Raw genomic sequence first — 13,859 nt, forward strand, 5'->3', positions numbered from 1 at the left:
TTTTTACAATTCCAGCCACTATTTAATCTCATATATATATATTTTATTTTGAGACGGAGTCTCGCTCTGCTGCCCAGGCTGGAGTACAGTGGCACGATCTCTGCTCACTGCAAGCTCCACCGCCTCCTGGGTTCACGCCATTCTCCTGCCTCAGCCTCCCGAGAAGCTGGGACTACAGGCGGCCTGCCACCACGCCCGGCTAATTTTTTTGTGTTTTTAGTAGAGACAGGGTTTCACCGTGTTTGCCAGGATGGTCTCGATCTCCTGACCTCGTGATCCGCCCGCCTCGGCCTCCCAAAGTGCTGGGATTACAGGTGTGAGCCACTGCGCCTGGCCGTTTTTTATATATTCCATATGCAAGTCCCTTATCATATATGATTTACAAATAATTTTCTCCCACTTTCACTTTCCTTCTTTCTTTTTTTTTTGAGACAGGGTCTTACTTTATCGCCCAGACTGGAGTACAGTGGTACCATCTTGGCTCACTGCAACCTCCACCTCCCAGGTTCAAGTGATTCTCCTGCTTCACCCTCCCAAGTAGCTGGGATTACAGGCTTGTGCCACCATGCCCGGCTAATTTTTGTATTTTTAGTAGAGACGGGGTTTCACCATGTTGGTAAGGCTGATCTCAAACTTCTGGTCTCAAGTGATCTGCCTGCTCAGCCTCCTAAAGTGCTGGAATTACAGGCATGAGCCCCCCCGCCTGGCTGACTTTCACTTTCTTGATAATACCCTTTAGGCTTTTACTCTCACCTCAGCTAGAATGTTGGAGTGCAGTCGTAACTCACTGCAACAATCTCAAACTCCTGGACTTGGGCAATCTTACCACACGGCCTTCTGAGTAGGTAGACTACAGGCATGTCCCACCATGACTAGCTATTTTTTTTTTCTTTTTTTAGAGATGGGATCTTTGTTTTGCCTAGGCTGTTCTCAAATTCCTAGGCTCAAGTGATCCTCCTTCATTCTCCCGGGTAGCTGGGATTACAGGCACATGTTTCTGTGCCTGATTTTTTTGTCCTTTGAAGCACAAAACTTTTCTAATTTTTTAAAAAAATACATTTTATTGTGTATATTTAAGGTATACAACATAACAGCTTTCTTTATTGAAATATAATTTATATACTATGCAATTCATCTATTTAAAGTATACAATTCAGTTGGTTTTAGTATATTTTTAGAGTTGTGTAACCATCAGAAAGACTAATCTTTCTGTCTCTGTAGATTTGCCTTTGCTAGACTTTTTATGTAAATAAGGTCATACGGTATATGGTCTTTTGTGACTGGCTTCTTTCAAAAATTTTTTACTTTTGGCGAAGTCATATTTATTTTTTCCTTTGTTGCTTGTGTTTTTGTTGTCCGAGCTCATAAAGATTTACCCCTGTTTTTTTTTTAAGAGTTCTTACTAAAATGGTGTTTTAGTAAGAACTAAAGTAGAGAGGTTTAGTTCTTACTAAAATGGTGTTTGATCCATTTTGAGTTAATTTTTGCATGTCGTGTGCAGTAGGGGGAGTGCAGTTTATTCTTTCGCATGTGACCATTTGCAGCTTTATTCTTTTGTAGTTGACCATTGTTGAAATGACAGTTCTTTAGCCACTGAATTGTTTTGGCACCCTTGTCAAAAATCAATTGACCTTAAATATCAGGTTTTCTTTCTGGACTCTCAATTCTGTTCTGTTGTGATAAATGACTACTACATCATTTTTCTAACTTCTGTTTAGAATGCCTTTTCTGCCCTCTCCACTTGGCAAACTCCTAGTTTATGATTCCTCTCAAATGTCATCTATCAAAAGGCTTGCCTTCCCCAGCAGGTCTTTTGCATATCTTTGAATACTTATAGCATGTTTTTCATCAGTCTTTTGCAGTTGATATTTAATATCTCCTCCGGTAGTTAGTAAGCTTTTTGAAGGTAGAGACTGTGCCTTTCATACCTGAATCCTAGAGCTTTAGTGTAGTACTTGACATGTGGGGTGCTTTTAGTATATTTATAGCAGGAAAAATTGGTTTGTAGAAGTATTGAATTTTGTTTTGGATATGTTCATTTCTAGGTGCCTTCAGGACATCTAACTGCTAATATTCAATAGACATTTTTATTTATTAATTGCAATTTGCTTTTATTTTTCTTATTTTGTGTACTTATTTATTAATTGAGTACCTGTCATGTGCCAGGGCACAGTGCCAGGCTCTGAAGTTATAATAGTGAATTAAACAATATCCTACACTCATGAAGTTTTCATTCTAGTAGGGGAAACATACAGTATACAAATGGTTTAAGACAGTTGACAATAAAACCAGCAAGGAAATCTGGAGCCTGAAGGAGAGGTTAACACTGGAGATACAGACTTTGGAATCATCTTCAACGAGATGATAATTGAAACTGTAAATATGATAATAGACAGAAATTCCAAGTGATTGAACATATAGGAGGAATAATACTGCAGAGAGAATCTTGAGGATATCCAAAGTTTTGGGGAAAAATGATCCAATCATGGGAAAACCAGAAGAGTAGAATCTTGGGAACCAAGGGAAAAGAGAAGGAAAAAAACATAGAATAGTGAAAGAGGATTAAGCCTATGAAACTTAAGGGTTCAGATTGTTAGATAGTCCTTAGTAATCTTTAGAAATAAATTTCAACGGAGTTGCTGAGCCAGTTTTTAAAAGATAAGGCCTGGCTCAGTGGCTCATGCCTGTAATCCCAGCACTTTGGGAGGTCGAGGCAGGTGGATCATAAGGTTAGGAGTTCAAGACCAGCCTGACCAACATGGTAAAACCCCATCTCTAGTAAAAAAAAAAAAAAAAAAAAAAATTATAAAAATTAGCTGGGCGTGGTGGCGCATGCCTGTAATCCCAGCTCCTTGGGAGGCTGAGGCAGGAGAATTGCTTGAACCTGTGAGGCAGAGGTTGCAGTAAGCCGAGATCACACCACTGGACTCCAGCCTGGGCAACAGAGCAAGACTCAGAGCAAAGACTCCATCTCCAAAAAAAAAAAAAAAAAGATTAATCCTGAGACTTTTTGGAACGCAGTAAACTCTGCCATATTTTTTTTTCTTATTATGGCTATATCCCATGAAAAGAATTTGAATGTATACATTCAGTTTGTTTACTCATCTCTGTTTTATCTCCTATGGGGCCTTTTTTTTTTTTTTTTTTTGAGAGGCCTGAAAATTTGTTCCATAAAGAATCTCTTTCAGAGTTGTTATCCACTGAATTTCTTTCATTTTGAAAGCCTTTACATTTTTTATTTCCATCGTTCTTACTGTAAGAATGTGTTTGCTTTCTTGGGCTAAACATTATTTGACCATTTGTAGAAATAGTTGCTATGTATATGTACAGACAGTTATATATGGTCAGCTAACATGTAACTTTTTTTTCCAAATAGTGACAGAAATGTTGGTAAATGTTCTGAGTATTTGCTCTGATGATGAACTAATGACTGAAGGTGAAGACCAGTTTGATGGTATGATTATTCATCTTACTATTTTTTTATTGTGAAATGATATTTCTTTACTGCCTAGCCTCAGTACAGACTATGTTGCAAATAATAGTCATTGCTTTCAGCGTATGCTATTTGATAAGTAACAAGCTACTTTTTTTGGATATTAAGATTTGAAAATAATTTTAGTGATTTCATTTTTTTATGGTAATATTGGAAAGAAGATGAACTTTGGGAAAGGAGAAATTTGGAAGAAAGAACATTAGGAAAGGAAAACTGAAGTATTAAAAGGATGTAGTTCTTGATGAATATGGACACTGGTTAGAGAAAAGAGGATAACAATACTATTTGTTTTATTAGAACAATATTCTTAGTGTATCAAAAGCATACCTGAACTCCCAATTTTGCTTTTCCTTCCTTTTAGACACTAAAATAGACTGTTTCTAAATTAGTGTGGCTGTGTTCTAAAAGACCACTTGCTAATTTAGTTTGAGATTCTGAAAGCATTTTTTCCACACAAACAAAGTTATATACATGGTTGTTATGTAAGCCAACAAGCCTATGTACCTAATGCATGTTTATAGTAAAAAGTAGTACTATAGAAAAAAATTCATTTTATTTTGTTTTGAAATTTTTATTTAAAACTTTGTTATTTAAATATTTAATTAAAACCCAAGTACATAAAAAGGTAAACAATTTATAAACCGAAAATGATTCCCTTCCATATTCCCCTCACATCTTTGTTTTAGTATACTTTTTATAGTTGTAATCAATATTTCAATGTTTCCATATTTTGAACATGGTCTATATATTGGTAAGATTTAATAGCTGCATATTTCTGGCCGGGCGCGGTGGCTCAAGCCTGTAATCCCAGCACTTTGGGAGGCCGAGACGGGCGGATCACGAGGTCAGGAGATCGAGACCATCCTGGCTAACACGGTGAAACCCCGTCTCTACTAAAAAATACAAAAAACTAGCCGGGCGAGGTGTCGGGCGCCTGTAGTCCCAGCTACTCGGGAGGCTGAGGCAGGAGAATGGCGTAAACCCGGGAGGCGGAGCTTGCAGTGAGCTGAGATCCGGCCACTGTACTCCAGCCTGGGCGACAGAGCGAGACTCAGCCTCAAAAAAAAAAAAAAAAAAAAAAAAAAAAAAGCTGCATATTTCTAAGTCCATTGATAAACTATAATGTTTGGCCAGATGTGGTGGCTCACGCCTGTAATCCCACCACTTTGGGAGGCCAAGGCAGGAGGATCCCTTGAGCCCAGGAGTTGGAGACCAGCCTGGGCAATATGGAAAGATTTCCTTGTCTCTATTAAAAAAAAAATATACACACACGATAATTTAATTTTCATAGTTAATCTCACATTGTTTGGCAACTGGGTTCCAAATTATCCTTATGAATAGCAGTAAAATAAACATATTTGTATTACAGCTTTTATTTTCCTTCTTGGAATAAATTTATTGAAGAGAATTATAGAGTTACAGAATTAATTCTGTAACTCTTTTTAGCTTCATTGTTTTAGCTGTGAACTACCACATTGCTTTGCAGAAGGATTGGACCACTATGAAGTGCCCCCAGCAAGGAATCCATAGACATATTTCTCCACAGGACTACCTCATTGGATTTTGGTCATTTTTACTTATTTTCTTCATGGCTATATAGTAGTAAATTATAATTGCTTAAGTTTACATTTCTTTGATTTCTAATGATGCTAAGAAGAAAATTACTGTTTTTCCAACTGTGTAAACTATCCGTTTCATTTGATCACTTTTTGAGTAAAATCTGAATGAAACCTATTTAGAAATTTCTCTACTTACAAACAGGTTTGATTCTTAAACACTTGAAAGCCCATTTGTTGAAAGTACAAAGTAACTGTGTACAAGTGCTACCATTGCCATCTGTTGGTGGTAGGCAGAGATGCGCTTTTATTCTTACACATTTGTTAATAACTGACATAGTATATTTATATCAGTTATTTTTTAGTTTGAATAGTAAACTTTAGTGAATAATACTTTTCCTTATTTTAATTCTTTCCTTTTTTTTTTTTTTTTTTTTTTTTTTTTTTTATATTAAAAATTTTTGTAAAAAAATTTTTTTTTTTTTTTTTCTTTTTTTTTTTTTTTTTTTTTTTTTTTTTTTTTTTTTGAGACAGAGTCTTGCTCTGTCACCCAGGCTAGAGTGCAGTAGTGCAATCTTGGCTCACTGCAACCTCCATCTCCCTGGTTCAAGTGATTCTCCTGCCTCAGCTTCCCAAGTAGCTGGGATTACAGGTGCCCACAAGCACGCCCAGCTAGTTTTTGTATTTTTAGTAGAGACGGGGTTTCACCATCTTGGCCAAACTGGTCTCGGACTCCTGACCTCAGATGATCCGTCCGCCTCAATCCATCCGCCTTGGCCTCCCAAAGTGTTGGGATTACAGGTGTGAGCCACCATGCCCAGCCATTGAATAGTTTCAAATATATATTTTGGTTCCCTGTTCTGCTGTCACTTTTGTTGTAAGAATAGACCTGGGCTCAGATTCTAGTTCCTTATAATGGCTCTGTGGCATCAGACAACTTTACTTAACCTTTCTGAGTCTCAGTTTCTCTCATCTTCAAAGAAGTGACAGTAATACCTACTTCATAATGTTGTAAGTATTAAGATAATTAATAATTGAAGTAATTATTGGCACACAGCCTAATTTTTAAAGAAAGTTTTCTGTTTCTCAAATTCTGTGAAATATTTAGTGAGAGTTTTAATTGATATTATGTTAATTCTATATCTGAATCTAGGGAGGTGTTTTTAATTTTAATTTTAATTTTAATTTTTTTTTTTAAGAGATGAGGTTTCCCTATGTTGCCAAGGCTGGTCTTGAACTCCTGGCCTCAAGCAGTCCTCCCACCTCAGCCTCTCAAAAAGTGCTGGGATCTTTCTTTTCTTTTCTTTTCTTTCTTTCCTTCTTTCTTTCTTTCTTTCTTTCTTTCTTTCTTTCTTTCTTTCATTCTTTCTTTTTCTTTCTTTTCTCTTTCTCTTTCTTTCTCTCTTTCTCTCTCTCTCTTTCTCTCTCTCTTTCTTTTTTAAAATAAATAGTAGTTTTCCAAACTAAGACCAAGAACTCTTGCTATATATAATTACTTTATTTACTATAATTACTTCATTTAATACATAATTCCTCTATTTAAGATTATATAGTTTTTCTTTGAAAAAATTTTGTCATTTCAAGTTAAATTAATACATCTGTATTTTATGTTCTTATTACTATTACAACTGGTGTCTCTTTTTTTCTATCTGTATAAAAGAATATATATTCGTGGGTTTATCTTATATCTAACAAACTTGAATCAGCAGAATTATTTTCTATGATAATTTTTTATTTGTTTTCTATTACTTTTAAAAATATTTATAGGGGATTGATATTATTTATATTCTGTATTTTTACCTTTCTTTTATGCTTTAAAAGTTATTATCAGTACTGCCAATAGTATGTTAAATAGGAATGATGATAGATAATGCTTTAGTTCTCTTCTTATAATAATAAGAAAAAAAGGTTCCTTGTTAGTCTAATTATAGTACTTGGTTTTAGGTACCTATGATTTATATGAATAAAGATACCGAGTCATGTTTTGAGATTGAACCAGAAATAAATATAAAATTTTATTATATTCTAATGAGATTTTATGTATCATCAATATTTTTCCTATTACTATGATAATTTATCCCCTTGTTATATCATTCTTGCATTCCAGGGATGAATTGAATTTGATCATTAAAGAGGCAGTGTAGTTTAATGAAAAGGATCAGTGGTTTAGGTGTCTTGTCACTACCATTCACTAGCTATGTAATCTTAGAAAAGGTACCTAATTTCTCAGGTTTTCTTATTCAGAAACTGAGGGAATAGAGAGGATGAAAATTCTTTCCCAGTCTTAAATAATTTTAAAAATTGTTAAGCACCATTTATGACAATGTTTCTATGGGAAAATACACTGAGTTCCAGCTTTTAATATTAGAAATAGATCTCCCTTTACTGCCAACAGGGCAGGTACAATTACTCCTCATTTTTTTCACTCTTCCACTACCAAGTATTAGGAGTAGAGACTCTAAGAAAGTTTTAGGAATATGAGTCTGGGAGTTTGCATGGAGAAATGGGAATGGTTTGGAAGATAAAGAATGTTGAGGAAATGGAGGATAGAGAAGGAGATTTGGATAGATACTAAGGTTTAAAGTGGGGTAGGGAAAGAGCTGCTGGAACTAGGTTTATTTCCCTTCCTTATTTGTACTCCCTGATTTCTTCCCTCTAACTCCGTCCATCTTTTCTCCTTTCCTTTCACCATAATGACTTGCCTTCTGTTCTCTCCTTCCTCTTTTCTTACACAATGGTGGAACCATCCTATGCAATTGGTCTGGTCTGGGGAGAAATCTGGCTTTAGAAAGAAAACTTGATGGGATGGCTGTGGAATCAGAATAAGGGTTTAGCTTTTCTTTGGGGAAAGAGAGAGCAGGATTGGAGATTTCTGAGTGTCAGGAAAGAAGAAGTAATTTTTGTATATTTAAAGCTAAGATGGCTGGGCGTGGTGGCTCACGCCTGTAATCCTAGCACTTTGGGAGGCCAAGGTGGGTGGATCACCTGAGGTCAGGAGTTTGAGACCAACTTGGCCAACATGGCAAAACCTGTCTTTACTAAAAAAGTACAAAAATTAGCTGGGCGTGGTGGTGCGCGCCCATAGTCCCAGCTACTTGGAAGGCTGAGGCAGGAGAATCGCTTAAACTCAAGAGGCAGAGGTTGCAGTGAGCCGAAATCATGCCTTTGCGGTCCAGCCTGGTTGACAGAGTGAGACTCAGTCTCAAGAAAAAAAAGCTAAGATTAGGTAAAGGCATAAGACTATTGTTAAGTGGTAAATCTTTGGTGCTCTGTATTGTTTAATGTGTGTGTGGGGTCATTTTTAAGACAAAAATTTGCATTAGCACTAAATGTATAAATGCACATAGCATCCCTTTTAGAAGTGTTAATCATAAAAGAGAATTTTCGAACACTGATTTCTGTGATATTTAGGTTGCATGCAATTTTTTCCAGATATTTCTCTTTTGTCTTCAGTTTGGTAAAGGGAAGTACATAATCCATATGTGTTGCAGTTTCACTAAAATAAGTACATTTCCTATAATGGAATAGTTTATCTCAGCATTTGAATGGAAGATAGGGAAAGCTCAAATGAAACCATCCCAGCTGCCTACTCTTAGAACTATTACTTGATTTGAAACAATCTGTTGCTATTTTTGCAAAAAGATGTCCCCCACATTCCCAGATTGGATTGGGGACAGAAAGCACATACTGTTGCTCCTAAGTATATGCAAAAGTTCTGCAATTCAGATTCAGGAAATCATGTGCTCTTGTTAGGGAGTATGGGAGGTTTAGCTTTTCCTTCGTTGGGAGGGGGTGAGGTTTTCTACTGAGGCAGTTTATGAAGTTACCTACATTTCTCTGACTGTACTACACATTTTGCAGATGTTGGTGTCCTTGAAGAACCACATGAGTTTGTATTTCATTTGTGTCATTACCTTTTACTTAACATACTTCCACAGGTGACACATTTCCTTAGGGGTATGACTATAAATGTGCAATTGTTGTTAGCAGTCTTTTATCAGTCTTATGTGTTTTCACATGTTTTTTTTCTGTCCCTAATTATGTCTGCTTTCATCAGATATGATAGTCATTCTGTCCATAATTTCTTCTGTGCACATATCTTTTAAGAAATCTTTAGAGTTCTACCTAGTGGCATCCCTCTTTATTCACCAGATTCTACAGTACTACATTTTTCAAATTTCCAAATATGAGGGCCTTCATTTTTCTCCCTTTCTTTCTACATTCATTCTTCAGTACCACTGCCAAGTTAAATCTCTATCTTTTTATTTGTCTCAACCACCTTTTCTCCATCATTCACTTCCTTTTTTCTGGACTCTCCATCTGAAGAACGGCTCATATATGGCAATAAAAAAGGTACAGACCAGACAGAGTAACATTGTTTTGAAATATGACTTCATAAGTTATCCTCATGTCCATGTAAGTTAGCATATCCATTGAGTAATGTCTATGCAGAGCCCTCTTGGGCCTTGTGCAAATTTAATTTAAGTTTTATCTGAGTTAGTATTTGGTATTTTAGAAGTCATATTCCAAGATATCTGTCTTTCTGTGCATGGAAATATTTTTCCCTCCTTTTCATTCCTGTTTTAAAATTTCATTCTTTTGCTTATTTGTAATGTTTTGTACTTTTCCCTGCATGATTAGGGTTGTTTGATTGTCTGTATTATTTCCCAAAGAAATGTTACTGTGGACATTTACTTTAATATGATGCATGATGTGTTTNTATCATCAATATTTTCCTATTACTATGATAATTTATCCGCTTGTTATATCATTCTTGCATTCCAGGGATGAATTGAATTTGATCATTAAAGAGGCAGTGTAGTTTAATGAAAAGGATCAGTGGTTTAGGTGTCTTGTCACTACCATTCACTAGCTATGTAATCTTAGAAAAGGTACCTAATTTCTCAGGTTTTCTTATTCAGAAACTGAGGGAATAGAGAGGATGAAAATTCTTTCCCAGTCTTAAATAATTTTAAAATTGTTAAGCACCATTTATGACAATGTTTCTATGGGAAAATACACTGAGTTCCAGCTTTTAATATTAGAAATAGATCTCCCTTTACTGCCAACAGGGCAGGTACAATTACTCCTCATTTTTTTCACTCTTCCACTACCAAGTATTAGGAGTAGAGACTCTAAGAAAGTTTTAGGAATATGAGTCTGGGAGTTTGCATGGAGAAATGGGAATGGTTTGGAAGATAAAGAATGTTGAGGAAATGGAGGATAGAGAAGGAGATTTGGATAGATACTAAGGTTTAAAGTGGGGTAGGGAAAGAGCTGCTGGAACTAGGTTTATTTCCCTTCCTTATTTGTACTCCCTGATTTCTTCCCTCTAACTCCGTCCATCTTTTCTCCTTTCCTTTCACCATAATGACTTGCCTTCTGTTCTCTCCTTCCTCTTTTCTTACACAATGGTGGAACCATCCTATGCAATTGGTCTGGTCTGGGGAGAAATCTGGCTTTAGAAAGAAAACTTGATGGGATGGCTGTGGAATCAGAATAAGGGTTTAGCTTTTCTTTGGGGAAAGAGAGAGCAGGATTGGAGATTTCTGAGTGTCAGGAAAGAAGAAGTAATTTTGTATATTTAAAGCTAAGATGGCTGGGCGTGGTGGCTCACGCCTGTAATCCTAGCACTTTGGGAGGCCAAGGTGGGTGGATCACCTGAGGTCAGGAGTTTGAGACCAACTTGGCCAACATGGCAAAACCTGTCTTTACTAAAAAAGTACAAAATTAGCTGGGCGTGGTGGTGCGCGCCCATAGTCCCAGCTACTTGGAAGGCTGAGGCAGGAGAATCGCTTAAACTCAAGAGGCAGAGGTTGCAGTGAGCCGAAATCATGCCTTTGCGGTCCAGCCTGGTTGACAGAGTGAGACTCAGTCTCAAGAAAAAAAAGCTAAGATTAGGTAAAGGCATAAGACTATTGTTAAGTGGTAAATCTTTGGTGCTCTGTATTGTTTAATGTGTGTGTGGGGTCATTTTAAGACAAAATTTGCATTAGCACTAAATGTATAAATGCACATAGCATCCCTTTTAGAAGTGTTAATCATAAAAGAGAATTTTCGAACACTGATTTCTGTGATATTTAGGTTGCATGCAATTTTTTCCAGATATTTCTCTTTTGTCTTCAGTTTGGTAAAGGGAAGTACATAATCCATATGTGTTGCAGTTTCACTAAAATAAGTACATTTCCTATAATGGAATAGTTTATCTCAGCATTTGAATGGAAGATAGGGAAAGCTCAAATGAAACCATCCCAGCTGCCTACTCTTAGAACTATTACTTGATTTGAAACAATCTGTTGCTATTTTGCAAAAGATGTCCCCACATTCCCAGATTGGATTGGGGACAGAAAGCACATACTGTTGCTCCTAAGTATATGCAAAAGTTCTGCAATTCAGATTCAGGAAATCATGTGCTCTTGTTAGGGAGTATGGGAGGTTTAGCTTTTCCTTCGTTGGGAGGGGTGAGGTTTTCTACTGAGGCAGTTTATGAAGTTACCTACATTTCTCTGACTGTACTACACATTTTGCAGATGTTGGTGTCCTTGAAGAACCACATGAGTTTGTATTTCATTTGTGTCATTACCTTTTACTTAACATACTTCCACAGGTGACACATTTCCTTAGGGGTATGACTATAAATGTGCAATTGTTGTTAGCAGTCTTTTATCAGTCTTATGTGTTTTCACATGTTTTTTTTCTGTCCCTAATTATGTCTGCTTTCATCAGATATGATAGTCATTCTGTCCATAATTTCTTCTGTGCACATATCTTTTAAGAAATCTTTAGAGTTCTACCTAGTGGCATCCCTCTTTATTCACCAGATTCTACAGTACTACATTTTCAAATTTCCAAATATGAGGGCCTTCATTTTCTCCCTTTCTTTCTACATTCATTCTTCAGTACCACTGCCAAGTTAAATCTCTATCTTTTATTTGTCTCAACCACCTTTTCTCCATCATTCACTTCCTTTTTTCTGGACTCTCCATCTGAAGAACGGCTCATATATGGCAATAAAAAAGGTACAGACCAGACAGAGTAACATTGTTTTGAAATATGACTTCATAAGTTATCCTCATGTCCATGTAAGTTAGCATATCCATTGAGTAATGTCTATGCAGAGCCCTCTTGGGCCTTGTGCAAATTTAATTTAAGTTTTATCTGAGTTAGTATTTGGTATTTTAGAAGTCATATTCCAAGATATCTGTCTTTCTGTGCATGGAAATATTTTCCCTCCTTTTCATTCCTGTTTTAAAATTTCATTCTTTTGCTTATTTGTAATGTTTTGTACTTTTCCCTGCATGATTAGGGTTGTTTGATTGTCTGTATTATTTCCCAAAGAAATGTTACTGTGGACATTTACTTTAATATGATGCATGATGTGTTTGTAGACTGATTTAAAATCCTGATTTGTACAGTGTTTTTATATTCCTGTGGTTTTTTCATTTGATATCAGTATAGTTTACATGTCATTTGGTTTTATAGATACAGAAATTAAGACTGAAAATATGAATGTACTTATTACAGCCATCCTCTCCAACCCCCTTCTGCTTATCCCCAGTGTAGCTACTTACAAATTCTGTCAATTTTAAAACAAAATGTTTATAATAATTTATTAGAAGAGAACCAGATTTACCTTCTATCCTTGAGCAAGTCAGTTAATAACCTGTTTCTTTGTCTATAAAATGAGGAGATTGCACTTTATAGTATCTCCAATGTCTCTTCAAATTCTAATATTCTATGATTCTTAGAATTTTTAGTTTTGGGGTTTTTTTTTTTTTTTTGGTATTTTAAAAATGCCTGTTTAGAGTGCCATGGTACCCAGGTACCCACACAGTTTTGGACTTGTAAAAGCTGTAGCTTTAGTGCTTGTAATATTTACCCTTTAGAAGATCATAAACGTGTCATGGAGCCTATTTTTCCCCCCTAAAATATGTCTTTTGTTTCTATCTTTGAAGTTGGATTTCTTTTTCTCTTTTCTTGCAGTCAGGTCCAGTCATTATCTTAGTTTTTAATTATATGTAATTGTGGACTGCTTGAATTTTAAATGAGATGTTCTCTCTCAGAAGACTTACAGTTGTTCAGACCTCTATATACCTAAGGCCCCTTTTAAACTAGTGTCTTTAGCCTTTCCTTAACCTTCTCCTCAACCATGTGCTTCCATGTGTGTTTTCATTGTGTTGAAGCACAGCTCTAAGGAACCACACTTTTGGGTCCAGAGTGATTCTAGTTGCTGTAAATGAAATAACAGGACTGAGATTGATGTTGTTCTTTCTGGAGGTCAAGGGAAGGAAGATAAAACCTTTGAGTCATTTTTCAGCCAAGGATTTAGTTGTTTTGGTTTATTCTCTTCTACATCAGTCATAGATAGAACAGCTAACCCTTTAGAGATGAAGCAGTAGTGATCCTTTAGCCATGTTTTTCTCACTGCTTATGTCATACTCACCTAGAGATGTAAAAGATTGTATATATTTGCATGACCTTAGGAATACCTAGTACATTAGGTTAAGATGTGAATTGTTGAAATGCAGGTATGGCCCTTAGTTCAGGATTACCTGCACAGTAGCTCCTTCATGCCATTAATTTTAGACCAACTCAAACCAAAGAAGCTTATTCTGACAGCCTGCATGTCAAATACTTTGTGATAGTTAAATAAGACTACAGGACTGTTATAAATTCTTGTCTGTTAGTCTGCATGCCGTAGGCTGTCATGAAAATTAAACAGAAACTATAGGATTATTATCAGTTTTTGCCCTCTGGTTTGTAATACAAGTTGGGCTCAAGTTTGCTTTTTTTTTTTTTTTTTTTTTTTT

At 36.0% G+C, this 13,859-nt stretch overlaps 1 protein-coding gene across 3 annotated transcripts in view; it reads left to right on the plus strand.

Moving 5' to 3' along the window:
* Window positions 1-13,859, plus strand: part of PPP3CB (protein phosphatase 3 catalytic subunit beta) — a 64,735-nt gene that overhangs the window by 40,444 nt on the left and 10,432 nt on the right. For all 3 annotated transcript variants that reach the window (XM_017854575.1, XM_017854572.1, XM_017854573.1), the window contains exon 10: window positions 3,377-3,454. In XM_017854575.1, the coding sequence (XP_017710064.1) occupies window positions 3,377-3,454 (78 nt within the window). The remainder of the gene's footprint in view (window positions 1-3,376; window positions 3,455-13,859) is intronic.

Source organism: Rhinopithecus bieti, unplaced genomic scaffold (assembly GCF_001698545.2).
Source record: "Rhinopithecus bieti isolate Rb0 unplaced genomic scaffold, ASM169854v2 scaffold_36008, whole genome shotgun sequence".
Taxonomy (NCBI): domain Eukaryota; kingdom Metazoa; phylum Chordata; class Mammalia; order Primates; family Cercopithecidae; genus Rhinopithecus; species Rhinopithecus bieti.